General features: G+C 26.3%; 2 protein-coding genes across 9 annotated transcripts; one reads left to right on the forward strand and one right to left on the reverse strand.

The window, feature by feature from the left end:
- Positions 1 to 3,548: 3,548 nt before the first annotated feature.
- ACOX1 (acyl-CoA oxidase 1) lies at positions 3,549 to 9,396 on the reverse strand. The gene is made up of 14 exons (XM_015519208.2): positions 9,242 to 9,396; positions 8,458 to 8,605; positions 8,220 to 8,388; positions 7,994 to 8,162; positions 7,791 to 7,914; positions 7,614 to 7,733; positions 7,407 to 7,531; positions 7,006 to 7,169; positions 6,320 to 6,482; positions 6,012 to 6,202; positions 5,616 to 5,765; positions 5,455 to 5,560; positions 4,233 to 4,379; positions 3,549 to 4,155 (listed from the first exon to the last, which is right to left on the reverse strand). Exons 2-14 carry the CDS (start codon positions 8,576 to 8,578, stop codon positions 3,895 to 3,897), a joined length of 2,010 nt encoding a protein of 669 aa, XP_015374694.2. The 5' UTR covers positions 8,579 to 8,605; positions 9,242 to 9,396; the 3' UTR covers positions 3,549 to 3,894.
- Positions 9,397 to 11,517: 2,121 nt separating this feature from the next.
- Positions 11,518 to 18,606, forward strand: LOC107169466 (TAR DNA-binding protein 43-like). Of its 8 annotated transcripts, none has more exons than XM_089224738.1 (8): positions 11,519 to 12,228; positions 13,073 to 13,245; positions 14,055 to 14,192; positions 14,325 to 16,537; positions 16,610 to 16,762; positions 17,635 to 17,716; positions 17,921 to 17,988; positions 18,348 to 18,606. In XM_089224738.1, the coding sequence occupies exons 1-4, from the start codon at positions 11,991 to 11,993 to the stop codon at positions 14,952 to 14,954; spliced, it is 1,179 nt and encodes a 392-aa protein (XP_089080864.1). In that variant the 5' UTR covers positions 11,519 to 11,990; the 3' UTR covers positions 14,955 to 16,537; positions 16,610 to 16,762; positions 17,635 to 17,716; positions 17,921 to 17,988; positions 18,348 to 18,606. The 8 variants fall into 8 exon arrangements, with proteins under 8 accessions (XP_089080865.1, XP_089080867.1, XP_089080864.1 ...); XM_089224737.1 differs by having other exon boundaries at positions 14,325 to 16,533; XM_089224739.1 differs by lacking the exon at positions 16,610 to 16,762 and having other exon boundaries at positions 11,518 to 12,228; positions 14,325 to 14,965.
- The last annotated feature ends 436 nt before the right edge of the window (positions 18,607 to 19,042 follow it).

Here is a 19,042-nt window from a genome sequence, read left to right on the forward strand (position 1 = left end):
ATTACGCCACTGTATACGTCACATAGGCATATACAGGTGTCCCGTGAGGATTTATCCATTGCGATATCTCCCGAAATAATGGTGATATCGAAATTCTGGTTTTGTAATAAAACTTACTGGGATAAGCACTACAATTGTTTCATATTTTAATTTATTTCAATGTTTTGGTAAAAAAGTTAAAAAATATATTTTTATATTTAACTATTTCCAAAAAAATTAATGATATAGCCATTTTGTAGTTTATTTTTATTTCCATTAATTTCCTGATTTTTGATATTTTTTCTAGTTTTGAAGAAATAAAATATGATTATAAATTTAAAACTATTAGGAACACGGAAAGTATTCACCCGACTGTATGGGAATGCGTGTGGCGTGGCGGGTAACATGTTTGATAACATTATGGTGTTAATAATTCGCAATTTTTCTTGAAACTAAAAAAAATATTAAAAATCAGGAAATTAATGAAAATAAAATTTTGAAACTTCAATATTTTCAGAAAAATAAACTCTAGAAAATGGCTATCTTTAATTTTTTTGGAAATAGTTAAATATAAAAATATATTTTTTAACTTTTTTACCAAAACATTGAAATAAATTAAAGGTACTTTTCGGTTATCGTACCTACCCCCAACGGTCGGCCGGCCGACTGCAGTGGCGGTCGGGATATACCGATTCCACCATCGTACCCCATTATATTTATCTCAACGCTTCCATCATAAAAATATTTTTTATTTACAATAATTTTTTTGGTATTCATATTGTATTGGTATTAATATTTATTAAAATTTTTTTTTTGTATTGATGTTTTATTATACTTTATTGGTATTCATATTTTATTATAATTTATTTGTACTCATATAATTTCATATTATATTATTTTATTAAAATAAATTATATTTTTGGCAATTATTTATTTATTCGTATAGCAATAAAACTTGACAATATTGAGATAAATATAATGGAGTACGAGAACGGAATCGGTATATATCCCGACCACCGCCGCAGTCGCGTAATTAAGTGGGGGGGATATATCCCCCCCAGAGCCTATAGAATGTGTATATTTATAATATATTAATTTGAAACTTGTGGAATTATAATATGTTTTATCGTGCTGACATCACGACGAAATATATTAAATATAATTAATATCAAGAAATCTATAAATTATTATTTAATTTAAAAGTAAATTTTAATTCTAATATATTCAAAATTTACATTTTGAAGAAATTATTATAATATTGTATAGGTACTAAATTGTGTAGAATTTTAAAGCACATTTATTTATACATTTTGTGTACATATATATTAGTTTAAGCATTTTTGATGAAATATTGTACTTGAAAATCTAAGTATTTTGTGTGGAAAAAAATGTTTATCCCCCCCCCCCCCCCCTAAGACAAATTCCTAATTACGCCACTGGACCGTTGGGGTACGATAACCGAAAAGTACCAAATTAAAATATGAAACAATTGTAGTTCTTATCCCAGTAAGTTTTATTACAAAACCAGAATTTCGATATCACCATTATTTCGGAAGATATCGCAATGGGTAAATCCTCACGGGACACCCTGTATATAGCATACACAATAGTACCTATAGTAATAACCTATATATTACGCGGCTATTGGCTACATACATTTGCGTAGCCAGGGTGTTTAACTCTCTCTCACAAGTCACAGCCGTTACTGCTTCACCAATAAATGTATTATATATATAAGCAGAGTGTAAAAACTTTGTTTAGTTTATATTTATCCCTCTATGCCCTGTTCATAATTCTGGCTACGCCATTGGCCGTATAATGAAAATTCATAAAATTGTTTTGATTTATTCCTAAGGTTAAAAAATCCAACACAAGGTTCTCCATAACTTTTTCTGCAAATAACTGCAAAAAAAAATGTGGAAAACATTTTGTGAGCGTATAAAATTTATATTTAAATATTGTGCACGTATAAAATATATTTTATAATTTAAATATGGGTAATTTAATATATCCTAGACTGACAAATCATCTCCGTTCAAAATCGTTTTTAATATAAAATGATATCTGTCATTGCATTCAAATGTAACACATCCATGATGGACTTATAGTGACCATCTCTACTATTCAGAAGAGCGATACCCACTTGTTCACTTTTTTTAAGTCATTTTGGATCTTGTAATAAAATATAATGTATCCCTTTTGAATTTTATAAAATATCATTTTAATGTTTTTTTTTTTTTTTTTTTTTTATTAGCTATTAGTATAAAACTATGATAGCTCAACATTTACAATCTATAATTTAAAACCTTCAATTTTTCCTATTAAATATAGAATGGGAACCATTTTAAGCCGGCCCATGCTGATCATTTCTAGAGTCACACTGTTGACAATCCTCAGAATTTATTTAAAAAATTCGAAACAAAATTATTATTATGCTGAATTGTAATTTAAAATTCAACTATAGATCATTACGAAGGTACATAAAACGATTTTAAGCTAAAATAGTCTGTCAGCATATATCATTTTAGTATATAACTAAGTTAAAAATATTTAATAAAAAAATTATATTTAACATAAAATTATACTATAAGTAGGTAAATTATAATGCATAATATATAATATAAAATATATATTATAAAATATGACTATAAAATATATTTTAAATTATATAATATTGTTGTTAACTTTTGAGTCATACCAGTGTGGCATATAAATAATTCTAAGCTAGCAAACAATTATTTTGTTACTAATGACCTAGTTAGTTTATAAATCAAAAGATGTATGCATAATTTTAGTATATTTATTCTTATTATCTAGTTGACATTGATATAATATCATGGATTTCATTTGAGTTCACGACTTCTGTTTTTTAAATTTTTTTTTTATTTTTATTGTTAAACTACACGGAATCTATAGCCACTAGACCTAATATAACATTGCAGACATAATCAATTGTTGCAAATAATGAAAACAACAAATTTAAATATTAAGTATTAGACAACAAATAAAAATTGGAGTTGAAGGTCAGATTTTTTGTTATATTTCTAAGCAGGAACACATTACAATTTATTGTTCAGGTGAGTTAAAATAAGAACTGAATACATTTGGAGATGCAATTTGGTTCAGAGCTAATTATATTGGATTTACACTAAGCAGTTAGCTTATCCGTTAGCTTAAAAATTAGAGTGAATAGAAAAAACTTGATGATAAGAACATTATTTATGTTTTTTTTTTTTTAAGATAATTCAGTTTTTAAAATAGTTATAACTGTTATGAGCATTTTTATTTTACAATTGAATTTACTCAAGTCTCAATGTAATTCACTTAAATTTTTAAGCTGATGAAATAGTGAACTGTTGAGTGTAAATTTGTTATATTACACGTTTATGAGACTGAGACAACAAATGCGGTTATGGCATCCTCTTAAACAATTTTATTTGAAATTGGGGCTTTTACTTTAAAGATGTAAGTATGTAAGTTATAAACTCATAAATATATAAAATATTGTAATAGAATTTATTTATTTTCAAAAAAATGTATTAAGTATAAAAACTAATAAATAACAATAAACAATAATCTGGGAAATCCATTTACATTTCGATTCAGTGGTTTACAATTTAAAATAATGTAAATATAATTCATAAATAAGTATATATATATATATATATATAAAATAATATAACAGTAATAATATAAAATAAAACTCGTTTAAATTAATCATTTAAAATAATTGTTCGCATTATTGCACCCACCCACTTACATAATTTATCTTTAATACATAACAAGAATAAATAAATAGTAATAATAGAATCTGGATAAAAATATAAGTATTACATTAAAATGATCGATTTGTCAGGAATTTTGAATTAATTTAGGTAAAGGAGTAGTGTATTAGTTTAATTTTGATTTTTATGATTATAAATTCGATTTTAAATAAGGTTTTAAATACTTATGAAAAGATTCGTTAACAGACTCTTGATTCAATGGACTTTTATTTGCATCTTCTATTAGACGCTCATAGACATTTCCATCATATACTCCTAAAGCAGATCCTAGTATTTCATCTCGAACATCAAAACTATCAACTAGGCCAACTGCATTGGGTCTAATTTGTTTCAAACATTCTTCAAGCAAAGACTGAATAGAAGGAACATCACTTGGTTTTAAATTTGAATACTAAAAAAAAATTGTATTATACAAATCAGAACAATATTAAAAAACAAAAAAAATTAAATAAATTAAATGAGATTTACTTGAAGAAAATCTCCCATCTGATTAAGCATCCAATGAGCACATACTAATTTACATAGGTCTGTTAGTACTTTCATTAACTCTGAAGACAAATGTATTGTCTTAATTGTTGTAATAAAACTTTGTATTACAAATGCTCTACAATGAGCCTAAAACAAATAATAATTTTATTAAATGTAATGTTTTTGTAGAATTGTAAATGAATTATGTTTTTAATTTCCCAAAAATCTGATTCATTCTGACACTAATTTCTTTTTTTAATTGATTGCATTATTTTTACATCACTTCAGTACAATGGTACACATATCTAGTACGTACAATATTATTGATATAAATAAATAATAATAACTTCCTAATAATGTTATAAACTCAAAACTATTTATAGTTAATTAATCAACTAAATATTATCAAACATAAATTACAATCATATTTTGTAAAAATGTATATAAATTAACAATTTTTGTACCAAATTTTAGATTAAAATGTTATCCATAATTATACTTTAAAAATTATAAATCAAGTGTCAGAAAAATTAAACTGATTTAACATGTTATAAGTTACTATTGTTTAAACACAAGACAAATAATTATCAAAGATTTTTAAAAGGAATCAACAACTATGCATAGTACACAAGTGGATGATTACACTAGCTACTCCCACATGTGTTGTTTTCGTCTTACAAATATAAAACATAGCAAAAACTGTTTTGTGCAGAAAGAACTGAGAAGCTACATTCATAACTAAAAACAAAATTTTTATTACATAAAAAGGAGAACTTTTGCTGTTAATTCAAGTTTGAAAAACATACAAATAATATATTTTGAAACAATAGGAACTTTTTATGTATTAATAAAAAAAAAGCAAAAAAAAATTAATATATCCACAGATAATATTCTCAACTACATTGCGTATTTATTTGGAGTCTTGAACTTGACTATCATTACATCCTTAGTAATTCTATCTCGCACAAAACAATTTTTATTATATTGTACATATGTAAGATGGAGAAAATGTATGAGGGTGATGCATCGTCATAAAGTTAAAATAGAGTTGGTAAACATTGAAATTAAAAATTAAAATGTCTATAACATTTAACTAAACAATTCCAGACCGACTTTGATTTTAACATATTTTCTAACATTTGTTGTAAAAATATATTATCAGTAAAAGGTCACTTTTATAAGTAGGAATATCTTTAGTTCAATTAAAATAATTATAAATTACTTCTGTTGCTTTGGATAATTTTATAGTAGTTTCATTCCAAGCATCTTCTTGAGACATTCCAGAATTGATTAGTTGATTAATAGCAAAGTAACAATTTTCAATTTTACTAAAACAGGTTAATGATATTAGATTATTTCGATTAATTGAAAAATAAAATTTACCTTCCAGCAACTTGTAGGAATGCATTACCAATACAATCTAAATCTGTGATCCAGTTCTTACGTCTTAAGCTCTTGAAATTACTTAAATACAATACAGTTTCAGTTAATTTTAGTCCAGATTTTGCATCTTGACATGCTTTCATCAAATACCTTTAAAATTTAAATTAATTAATACCGAATAAAAATAATCAATTATTAAACAATTCAGTTTGAGCTTTAAAGATATAAAATCTAACTTTTTTAATAATCTAGTAAGAAAGTAAATAAATAATATTAATTATATCTTAAGCCAGGGAATCGTGTAAAATATAATTTGTTTTAAATTACTTATTCTTTATGTTAAATTTGAATATAATATTAATTCAAATGTCTTTAATAGCAACCTAAAAGCATTACCTAGCTGTTTGTAAAAGCAGCACAGTATTCTCTCCTTCGTATGTTTCAGTAGCAGATGTCATTGCATACATATTTGGGAAATTACTACAGTTCATATAACCATGACCTCCACATGCTAAACGGCATGTTGTAACTGCAATAGCAGCATCAGCTGTACTTACAGCTTTCAAACAGCAAGCCATTGCATGTAACTAAATATATAAAATTAATGTTTTATTCAACATGTAAAAAGTATTTAAGAAACAAGTGGATTTTGAATTACTTGTTAGAATTAAGAAAATGATTAATAACATTAACATTGATTTTACCTCTGGTAATCGTTCTAAAACTCCTTGTTCCAATTGTGAAGTAACATCATTATAAACATCCCAAAGCCATGATGCAGCAAATTTGTATGCTAAGCTAATGGCAATAGCTGGAAAAATTTTATATTGCTGTGTTTGGTAATCTATAATTTGAGGTTCACCAGCACTAATGAAATAATTTTTTTTTTTACAAACATAATGATAACATTTAATTATTATATTAGCTTTAAGAGGATGTCTGCGCACTATTTGTTTTCTCTATCTGGCTTGCTCGTAACATAGACAAAACACATATACGCAGAATCATTTTTTCTATATTGTGAAGTAATTTTAGAGTAAAACCTCCCATTACAAAAAAGATAGAAAATAATATTTTTGAGGGAATGCCATCGATTTGTCTAAATATTGTCTCTAAATTATTTAAACATTATTTAAATGTAAAGTATTTTTTTGTTTATTTTGAAAGTCGAATACAAAGTTAAATATCAATAAAATATAAAATCAATATGTCATTACCTCAAAAATATTATTCTTTATCTTTTTTGTAATGGAAGGTTTTACTCTAAAATTACTTAAAGACATAGAAAAAATGATTCTTCGTAAATGCGTTTTGTCCATGTTACGCGTGCGTCAGAGAGAGAAAACAAATAGTGCGCTGACATCCTCTTAATGTTAAATAATTCATTTACCCGGGTTTTAGTTCTGATTGCCTTCTGACACAGCTATATCTAGTTGCAATTATAGCAGCTTTTGATATATAACTTGATACTAAATCCCTAACAATTACTACACGTACAAAAATCATGGTGCCATAAGTTAGTTTATCATTCACTGATTTTTTATAAGTACCATCCTTAAAAAAAAACAACTAAATGAATGTAATATACATTTAGTTTTCAAACAGTATTTAAAGCATATGATAGATACATAATGATATTGTAAACAATGTTTTATCATCAACAATTTATTTTTATTTTTACTGCATAATATGCACCATTAATAGTAAGTTATGAATCACTTTTCAGTTATACAATATTTATGTACATATTAATGGATCTATGAATCAAACAAGAATATATTAATATTGTACCTTCAGAACTTGGGCATTTTTCATCAGCATATTCATTCTGGGTATTCTCACATTATTGAATGCTAAAAATCCATTATTAGTTGAGTTCATACCTAATTTGCCACCAATTTCACCAATTTTTATGCCTAATACCAAAGTAACAAAAAAAAAAAATTCAACTATTAAAACCATAATTCATAAAATTTAATTCAGTAATATATTATTAACCAGGCATTGGCTCCCATGTTTCCTCATCTCGGAGTTGAACTATAAATGGGTGAATACCATGACATTTTCCTTGAGTGTAAAGTTGAGCTATCACAACGGCATAGTTACAGGTATGACCAACTAAAAATTTAAAACTATTGCAATTAACTAAATAAATTACATTGCATAATAACTTACGTCCACCAGGCCACCATTTATATGAAGTTAATGTAGGACTATTCAAAACAAATTCTTCTGTAGCTGGATCATAAGTACAAATTGTTTCTAAGCCTCGAATAAATGTTCCATGGCCAAGTTCAGTCTATGTCAGATATCATGGTAATTTTTTTTTGTTTAACTTAACTTTTCTAAAAAAAGCCAAAATCTAAATAGTGAAATACCTGAGCATAAGTGCCTATAATCTGATTGCTGAAAGCTCGACCAACCCATTCTCCTTGTTGCTCCAAGGTACCCTGACCCATAATTGTTGGTATAAACATAACATAATGTACAGCAAAAGGGGAACCATCTTTAATTATTGCACTACCCACTGATCCACCAAGAAGTGATCTAAAATTTTATTGATAAATATAAACCATAATTGCATGTGTTTTCATTTGTTCATACTTATAAACTTCCATTGAATTGCTACCACTATCACTATTTTGTTGCCATTCATTTACTTTTTTGAATAAAACACAACTTTTACGTACAGCTTCTTCATAACGTTCTTTGTGACTTAGGTATTCCATAGGAATTTTATCCTTCAAATTGATATCAGATAGAAAAAAGAATTCTAAAAATGTTTTTGATTAGAATATTTACATGTTAATACACTATTTTTAACAATTAATCAACCACAAACCGAGATTTCTTCTATTAAGTGTTTTATCAGCACCTCCATCCAAAAAATTTGTAAGTTCCTCAGTGTTAAATGTACATTTAAGGCGTTCTTTCTGCAGATCCTCATTGACTTTAGGCTTCATTTTAATTCAAAAATGTGTGATTATTACCTGTGAATAAGAGAAGAAGTCTTCTAAAAATAGGTCAAAAAAATATGTTTTATTATTACTATTATATAGTGTCTATGTCAATGCGTACGGTTTTAAATTTTAGTATTCAAATTAGGTGCTTAAAAAAAATTAATATTTTGATTTTATACATTAAAATGTGTGTAAAAAACGCGAACTAAGAGAAACTCGATAGGAGTGGATTATTATGACGACACAACGAAATTACTGGGAGAATGTTCAACATAGAGGGAGAAGTAAAAAATATGTTTATGTAAACACTGCAAAATACCGGTCCTACGAGTCTTCAAGAATACTATTTCAACACGTAGAAATGATGATGTAATGATGGCGATGATGGTGACGGATGACGGATGAGTGCAGACTGACGAAGATGAGGAGAGAGAGAATGACTATACTACCGTCTGCTATTACTATGTGTAACTAGATTTTCGTCTTAAGACTACACCAATTATTTTGTAAACAAGTTAAATTCCCCGTTAAATTGGTATAGTAGTCGATTTCCAGTGGATCCCATAACCAGTAATAGTCAGTATCCGTAAATTATACGTAATAGACAGGGATTAACAAACTAACTATTTATTAATTTATAGTATTTACGCCTATAAAAATAATTACCTAGTTTGTAAATCTGTAAATGTTAAATGATCAATTATTGATCAATCAGTTTATTAGAACTGAGGTAAAAAGATTAAAAAACAACAAAATACAAATTTGTTATCTGAGCAATCAACAGACAACAAATTAGTAACAACTTAGATAAGAGACAGAGGTCAAAGAATCAACAATCCTTTAAATATAAACTATTATCATTTATTATCATCGTGACATCATCACTTAGACACTACAGCCACACAGCCAGAACACAATAAGTCAATAACGTCAATAACACATCACGATTTGAGAAATATTTTAAATCGTGGTCTGCCTCATGGCCCTCATGATAAAATGCTCAGCCTCAGCACTAATTGACCAATGGCTATTGGCCACCCATTGACCCGTTTGTAAAGACCTATAGTAAGTTATAATATAATATTGTAGTGGTGCAAACGGGTGAGGGGGCTTGTGCAATCCCCAACCATTCCGAAATATTTTCAATAGCCACATTGAGGACATTTTTATATACCTAGATAATTTACTTTTTTATTTGTATAGCTAAAAAAATGTAATGTATAAATTGCCTCCTAAATGTAATAATTGCTGTTAGAAGTTCAAAATCACATTACACAAGACTATTTGATCAAAAAATTCGAGCTAGAACAAATCCAAATGAGACTGTACAAAAAATATATTTAGAAACCGAGAGTATTGAGAAAGTTACCCAATCAATACTGATTATAAACATTCGTTAATTCTACGGAATAAATCATTAAAATTAAGAATAGTATACTTTAATATCGAATATTATTTAATGCCGATGGCTGTGAAGAAAATTATTCCGCTTTAAATGGTACTCGTAATATAGAACAATTGACAAATTTAGTTATATATAAATACTTGGACGTCAGAATGTTTCACGAAATAAAAAAAAAATGAATGAACAATGATAAATTAGATCAAAGTTCACCAAATTAAATTAATGCCAGTAATGGTGTGTACTGTGTAGCACTTGTAGCAGTATCCCCCAAGTAATGCCAAATAACGCCAAGATTTTCACCCCAGAGCGATAGTAATACACTTGCACAGCGTCGATATACATATACCTTTTTACTTGATGAAGCGAATTTTTCTTATTTGGAGAGTTTATAGATTATCCGGTAGGCCAGTAGTCTACAAAAAAATCCGATACATTGTTAGGTGAAAGGAAAAATACGATGTGATGCACAATTAAATGTTTCAATTAGTAGGTATATTAACATAAATTCTAACTGTAATTGTAAGTGACTTACTTGACGAAATAAATCATTTTAATATATTATATACCTGTATTGTTTTTGAATGAATAATAATTTCGATTTTTATAAATAGTAAATGACTTGATAATTATGATTATTGATTTTTTTTTTTTTATAAATTATTTAAAACATTATCTTATAGCTAGTATAAACTGGAATTTTTTTCTAGGATACTTTAACTGCATTTAGGATTACCCACAGGGCCACAAAATATATATTATGGTTTGGCAAATACAAGTTCCTACACGAATACGCGATAACTAGAAGGAAAATAAAATACATATATATTAGATTCTTCAATCGATTCCTACTTTCTATACACAATTCAATTTTCAATGTAGGTAGTTAGAATAATTTTAAGGTATTAGCGCCAACCTATTCATTCCACCGTTCAATGATACTTGGTATTGACTTATATAAGTTCCTATTCAAAGATTTATCATTGAACTCGCATTGAATACGTCAACTAGAACGACCTGTATCTTACTTAAGTTAGGTTAGGTTGTGTAACCTACATTCAACTTCCTTGCTTTTAAAATTGTCAAGTTATTTTTACTTTGCTTAATATTATGAAAATAAACTTTCATAGTTTCATGCAGTATTAAATTATATTGTATTCAATATTTCGGTGTAACATTATTAAAATAATAATATTATATTATACAACATAAAATAAATAATATAATTATTAATCACAAATTAAAAATATATTTTAAAAGCGAAGTTCAAAATTTTAACATCCAGTAAGTACTATAGTCTATAGTCTATAATATACTATATGTCTATATAGTATATGAAGAATATAATATGACTTATGACTCACTCGCTTAATTACTGATTTAGTGATTTATTTTTCATTTGGGGCGTATCACTACTGAACAATTTACTATCAATACTAGTAGCAGCTGTTCTGTGGTATTAATGCGTTTAACGTTTAACCAGTAACCTCTAACCATACAAGGAAGTCTGCAAATGGTTCGGAATCTTTTTAGAAAAAAATACATTTTTGATAATAGGTAGGTAGAATATTTAATCTTTCTAATTTTTTTATGAATTATTGAAGCAATTGAACATTGAAGCATATTATATAGAATAGATGTTGGATTGTACGTCGTGTTTTCAACGTTTTCGTGTGATCTACCCTATTCCGGACTCCACTACCCGTGTATTAATTTTTAATGATCTTGTACGTGCGTCGTGCTTTTTAATTTTACTGTCACATCTGTATCAAACTATTAGGTAACAATTATTGGCCTGTGTCGCTGTCTTAAGTTGTGTGTTCAAACCCGCTGTTAATATCCGACTTTCATTGTCATAAAAATCAATTAGGTCGACCAATCAAAGTAATATAACATCATAGCAACCATTAATCTTGAATATCTCCACACAGTGCGTCAGAGATTAGCATTTTGTAAGAGAAGGAACAGTATTCCTTTTGAAATTCCCAATAGGATCGTCGTTATTTTGACGACATGTCTGTCAAATATGTATTGGTGTCTGACGAAGAATATGGTGAAGCGGTCGAACTGCCGCTTGAAGACAATGGTACATTACTGCTATCTACATTAACGGCCCAGTTTCCTGGGGCTAGTGGTCTTAAGTTTCGCACGGAAAACAACGTTGTCAGAGGTGTTAGGTTGGCCGACTTCCGATTCCATGTGCCTGACAACGAATGGGGAAAAACGCCTTACTACTGTGTTTTCCCCAAAGGTAATTTCATGATATGACAACAGTGTTTTTAAAATTTTTCCTATAAAATATATATTTAAAATCACCTGTTGTAGAATATTTCACTTCATTTTTAGATGGTAAGCAATGCAATAGGCATTTAATAAATAATATTTGCGCTGGTATTCAACATTTTTTAATACATAAAATGGGTATTTACTATTTAGAACTCACCATTAATATTATTATTATTATTGTTGTTTATTTTCATTAAATTTGAAAATAAAACTGAACAGTTAAATAAAAATATGTTCTTTAATCTCATTTGATCTCATTTATGAGTGTTTTCCTAAGCAAAAATAATTTTTATGTTTTGGTTAATAATGTTAATATACTACCTTAATTAATTACAAATCTTAAAAATGCTACTTAAGTTTCAGTATTGAACAAAAGTTAATGATTATTAATTACCTAATAGTATCATTAGTCAACATTCAATAATAAATAATATTTTGTTTGAACAAATTAAGAAAGGAAAATAATTATTAAATACATATATATTATTTAGTTAATTTTATTGATAGAAATTAATAATATTTTCCCCACATTTTTTAAATGATGAATGAATATTAATTGTATAATTTTATAATTGTATATGAAAATTTCATAGAATATTTTGAATTTTGGATTTTGGATTTTTGTTTATCTTTTTTTAAAGCAGACTTTTTCATCCAGGATTTCAATAATTTGTATTATTTAATTAAAACTACTGAATATACATTAAATAATAAATATGTGATATTTTATTACATTGTGTACTATGATAATGCCAGTTTTCCTTTATACATTTATAATTTTATATTTATCTATGATTTTACCATTTTAGTTGAAAATAAGAGAAAGATTGATGATAGTGTAGAAAATCCAACAGCTAAAACAAAAAGATTAGAGACAAAATTGAAATGTTCAGATTTAGTTGTCCTTAATATACCATACACTTATGATGAACAAAAATTGAAAGAATACTTTGGTCAATTTGGAGAACTACTTATGTTACAGGTAATAATTAAATTTTCAAAAAAATGCATACATAAACATAAATCTTATTGTACATAATTATATAACTGCAGAAGAGGAGAGGAATATTTTATTTTAAAATATTAGAATTATACAATTATTAAATAATATACAAAGAAAAAAAGACATTTGTTTATGATATTTATAGATATGTCTAAGGGGTATGATAGAGTTGAAAAAGCAGAGTAGACATGTGAAGGCTGAGTAAAATTAAAGCATAGACAATTTTATATAATTTTGGAAGAAGTATTTGAGAAGTTGATGGGTATTGCATATGATTAAGATAGGTAATAATGTAGTGGTTTACACAATAATGCACTAAAAAGAGTACAATTACATAGTGGGAATCATTACAATTTCTTTTATGTAATTAACATTTATTTATTTTTTATAAATTTATTTCAAATACAATAGTGTGTACAAATTTGAAACATGGAAAAATATGCTTGAGTGTAAGTAAGTATGGAAGTCAATGTGTTGGGAATAGTACCAATTGTAGACAAAGTGAAAAATAGGTTGACATAGTTTATCAGTCATTTTTTGAAGAGAGCTACTAAACAGAGCTATGGAAATTATTAGTTAATATTAAATAAAACATATTGTTAGGTGAACTGAAGAAGAAATGAATGAATAGAATGAAAATAGCTATGTGAGTAAAGAAGAGATGAAGAATAGTTTTCCAAGGAGGTGTAGAACAAGAGAAAGGGAAAGAGATACAATTATTTAATAGTGTTTTATGTGTTTACTATTTAGCATCATAGATATTTTCATTTATATATTGTTATTATTAGATAAAAAGAGATAAAAATGGACAATCTCGAGGGTATGGATTTTTAAGATATACTAACTTAGAATCACAAGTAAGAGTTCTTTCTCAGCGTCACAAGATTGATGGTCGTAATTGTGAAGTTAAGGTTCCAAAGTCTAAGGTAAAATAAATTTAGTAGATTATTAAGTTAAAAGTTAAATCAATATAATAATATTTTTTAGTTTTATATTTTATTTAATTATATTTTTTATTATTATTATTGAATTTTTATATTGGTATCTATATAATTTAGGAAGGTAATGGTTCAGAGCTTTCTGGAAAAGTATTTGTGGGTCGTGTGACAGAAGATTTAACAGCTGATGACATTCGTGAGTATTTCAGCAAATTTGGAGAAGTCATCAATGTGTTTGTACCCAAAAATCCATTCCGTGGATTTGCATTTGTAACTTTCCTTGATCCTGAGGTAGCTGCTAGTTTATGTGGTGAAGATCATATTGTTAAGGACGTTTCAGTGCGTGTTTCCGAAGCCGCCCCAAAACCACAAGCTCCTAAAAATCGTCATCAAACTCCTCCACCTAGTGAACCCTGGGAGCGTTCTAATAATCGCCATAATGACAATTATCGAAATTGGTATCACTCACAACATGATAATCGGGGGAGTGTAGACATGCCTAATCTACAGTCATTGGGTATTAATGGTCAAGACACCTATAATCCAATGTTGCCTTTGAGTCCGGCTATTGTTGCTGCTGCATTAACGCAAGCCGCAGGATGGAGTCTAGCTAATGGTCGTATGATGCCACCACCACCGCCTCCTAGTGGAAACAATCAATGGTCTCAACATGGTCTCAACTCTCAACGAAATAACTATAATAACAGGAAACGTTCTAATAATGATTACAATTCATCAGGCAATCGCTAAAAAAGATAATGGTAATATAATGCAAAGTTAAATGAATATCAATAACAATTTACTGTCTTAAACCAGTTCTTCTAACTTTTTGGATATGTACATTGTACATACATGATTATTACAAGTAAAAAAAAAAAAATTGCTTATATTTTGTAGTTCAAATTTTGTTCCAGTTGAACTGATATTAGAATAATCATTATTTTTATTTAAATACCACTTGTTTTGATACATAATGTTGCATGGCAAAAAAAACCTTATTTACTGGACAAATTAACTTATTAATCAAAAATAGATGTACATGATATCCATATAAATAGGTATATAATATATCAACCATTTATTATGCATTAGAGTATGTATTAAATATAAATACATACTTGTGGATTCCTTGTATATAAATCTATTAATTGTTACTACTATATAATTGTTAATTTAAGGATCATCTTTATATTAATAGAATACATGTTTAAATTATTATCCTTTGATGGTACGAATGAACTTACAAATGGTATGAACGTAATTTGTATGACATTACTTGATTGGAAATTATACTATCTCATTAAAACAAAAAATGTAAAAATTGTTTTTTACTTCACTTTATTTAAAAAAAAAAATAGTTATATTATGTGTCTGTATGTCTACTGTATACACTTAAGACTGGATCCTTTTTGTTACGCAATGAAATAATGGATGGTATTATGGCTTTCAATATCCACAATACAATTAATTTTTTTTACCTTACATAATTATTAATTGTACTACCAGCTAAATCATTTTAATAGTCAATATGTAGTGCTATATTTTCTGACTATTAATAAATATTTGTTATTTTCTTATATTTAAATTTGCTTTTAGTTTTTCAATAAAATTATGTAATATTATAATACAGTCATAAAAATATTTTAACCAAACCTATTTAAAAATAAAATCAAGTTTTAAAATACAATGTCATATATGTATAATATATATTTGTCTTTTCCAATAGTTGACTATATCAATGTTCTTTATAATAACATGTAAGCAAAAATATAATCAACATCCAAAATATTAATTTTAGTTGGTTATTTAGTTGATTAGTTATATTTCTAATGTTTGACTTATGTTCACACTTAATTAAAACAAAATTATAAATATAATGGTTTTATCTTTCATTTGAATAATTTTACATCATAACAGTTATTATAATAAAATCCAATACACATGTTTATTGGGTATGAAGTATGTTATAAAGCATGATTGCCATAGTCCTTCTTGTTTATACAATTATTTGTAATCTGACTGAATGAACAATGATTTAATTGAGATTGTTATCATTGGTGTAGATTATTTTGTCTTCTAGCAATGAATAAGTTGTTTTATTTTAATCTTCATTAAATGTATACAAAATCATCTGTCTGTATGAAGTGTTCGATTCAAATTTGAAACATTGAGTTAAATATGTCTTTTATGATGTCAAAATGGAATAATATGATAATTATCTGTTGCTGAAAATATAAAATTGAAATGAAATTCGGTCTATAATATTGTCGAATAGCTGTCAATCTGTGTCCATGAATGTCTTCAGCAAACGGAACATCTTCAATGTTTTGTAAGTATGTATGTTTTCATGTGTGTTAACTCAGATTTTCGATTATGTATAATTTTTGTTTTGTTTATTTTACCAGCATGTATGTTTTACTTTTATTCTGTTTGTAAAGTTGAGTATTGAAATATATTGGAAATATTGATCAGCTTACATGTAAATAAATAAATTATGATTTGTTCTATTTGGTTTACAAATAGGTATTTTTTTTATCTAATGTCAAACCATTTTTTATGTATGTATTGTTATTATTTAAAATTGTATAGTATATAAAATATACAGGGTGTCACACAGAGATCTGACATTCTGACAAATGAAATAACTTTTGTTCTAATCAATATTTAAAAAAAATTTCTTTTAAATATAATTCATAGACATTTGCGCTACATTTTTATTTTTTAATACTGAAAATAAAAAACTTAAAAATTGATAAAATTTTTTTTCGAAATATTCAATATAGCCAATCTGTAAATCTGATTTTTAGAAAAATGTATATGGTAAAAACACCTATTTAAGTCAAATGGCTGATTTTTTACAATTTTTTTAAATATCAATATTTTCGTTAAGTAAATTACGATCTAGTTTAAAAACTTATAATTTCAAATAATAATAAAGTTTTTTTAAACTATTTCATAAGAACATTTTTAAATAAGTGCATGTTAAAATCTAATTTTTATTTTTATTGTTTTTATTTTAATAATATGTGATGTATAAATTATAAATTACTATAATTTACCTAACAAAAATATTGATATTTAAAAAAATTGTAAAAATTCAGCCTTTTGACTTCATTAATTGTTTTTACCATATCAATTTTTCTGAAAATCAAATTTACAAATTGGCTATATTGAATATTTCAAAAAAAAAATTTATAAATTTTTAAGTTTTTTATTTTCAGTATTAAAAAATAAAAAATGTATTCTAAAAATGTAGCGCAAGTGTCTATGGATTATATTTAAAAGACATTTTTAAAAACTATTGATTAGAACAAAAGTTATTTCATTTGTCAGAATGTCATCTCTGTGAGACAACCCTGTATTGTATTATATATATATATCATATTTTGTTTAAAAGTTTGTATAGTTATTGTTAAATAATTAATTTCAGCATCATTTGAGAAATTTTACCAAAAACAAATGCTTGTTCATTAAAAATTGAAAGTGCATTGAAGAAGTTGAGTCTCAGCCAAGTAAATTTATTTTTTATGTAGTTTCATATTTTAGGAAAGACTTACTGTTATTAATCTCTTGTGTTATTTGTAAATGTATTAGTGTATTGTAAACATTAATAAACAATGGCAGCAGAGGAGTAATCATGTTGACAATGGAGCCTCCTTTGCTGTTGGTTTAAACAGAAAAAAAATACTCATGGTTTTTATAATTTTTTTTTTCAGGAAATGCCTTTGAATTAAAAGAATAGTCATTGTTATCAAAAATCCATGTCAATAACATTTTCTGAAAGGTTAGTATTTTTATTATTGGTTATTTATTTTGCAAATATATTTAATTCTTTTATGATTTAAAAATACTAATTTATATCATTCTATATTTTTAGTAAAATTTGATAGCTAAAATATCTTCTACTCTATCAAAACAAATAAAATATTTAATAAATAATTTGGTAGTGTCTTAAAATGTAATATTTTTCACTAATATTGAAAAGTCAAAAAATATAAATTTCTTATTACCTCAACAAAATCTTAAGCCAACATTTATGGGATTTTTTCATTAACATCATCTCAATGGGACATGTTCCCCTCTTAATCAACCAAGAATGTTTAAATAATTATAAGTACATAATATTTTAAAAATTTTTTACAGGATGTAGGTTCAAAAGCAACAACATTTCATCCCTAACAAAAGATAGGTTGAAAGTATTAGCAGACCGATTTATTTTTATGGATTATGGACATACAGAGTGGATAATTATGTATGATACAGAAACAGTACATTACTAGAATGAATAAAAAGGTTTAGAAAGGCAACAATGAAATTTAACTGTACTAGTAATTTTTTTGTTTCTGTTTTGTGAGAGACATTTTAAATACATAAGTATATAAATATATAATATGTTAAATCATTTTTTAAGTCAATTATTAGAATTTTCCTTTGTTCTTCAATCAAAACAATTTTATAGAACAACTAAATATTACTGTTATTATGTTTGCAACAAACGGAATGGGTTCAATGTACGTATTGGACAAACGCAATGGCTGTTCAAATGTACAATTTATTAACTATAAATAAATGATTGTAATTCAGTTATTAATATGTAAATATTTACTCAAAAATTTTACATAGACTACATATTTTACAATTTAAAAACCTAATTATTCAACTATTTACAAATCTTAATAATTTTAGTATCCAAATTACATATACGTAATAGTGTTTACCATTACCATTTACCACACCTGCGAGAAACTGGAAAATCAATGTAAGTAATGTATTTGTCATAGATAAACTATTTATTTTTTTAAGTTTCGTAAAACAAAATAACACTATGTAGATTGTAG

This window comes from Diuraphis noxia, unplaced genomic scaffold (genome assembly GCF_037042655.1).
Source record: "Diuraphis noxia isolate RWA-SAM2 unplaced genomic scaffold, SU_Dnox_SAM2 contig0003, whole genome shotgun sequence".
Lineage (NCBI taxonomy): Eukaryota > Metazoa > Arthropoda > Insecta > Hemiptera > Aphididae > Diuraphis > Diuraphis noxia.

Coding starts and splice junctions, on each gene's coding strand:
- ACOX1 (XM_015519208.2), bottom strand. CDS start 8,578: ATGAAGCCTAAAGTCAATGAGGATCTGCAGAAAGAACGCCTTAAATGT. Junction 6,203..6,319: donor TTTTAGAACGATTACCAGAG/GTAAAATCAATG, acceptor TTATATATTTAG/TTACATGCAATGGCTTGCTG. Junction 5,561..5,615: donor TTCCTACAAGTTGCTGGAAG/GTAAATTTTATT, acceptor AACCTGTTTTAG/TAAAATTGAAAATTGTTACT.
- LOC107169466 (XM_089224739.1), top strand. CDS start 11,991: ATGTCTGTCAAATATGTATTGGTGTCTGACGAAGAATATGGTGAAGCG. Junction 12,229..13,072: donor CTACTGTGTTTTCCCCAAAG/GTAATTTCATGA, acceptor TTACCATTTTAG/TTGAAAATAAGAGAAAGATT. Junction 13,246..14,054: donor GAGAACTACTTATGTTACAG/GTAATAATTAAA, acceptor TGTTATTATTAG/ATAAAAAGAGATAAAAATGG.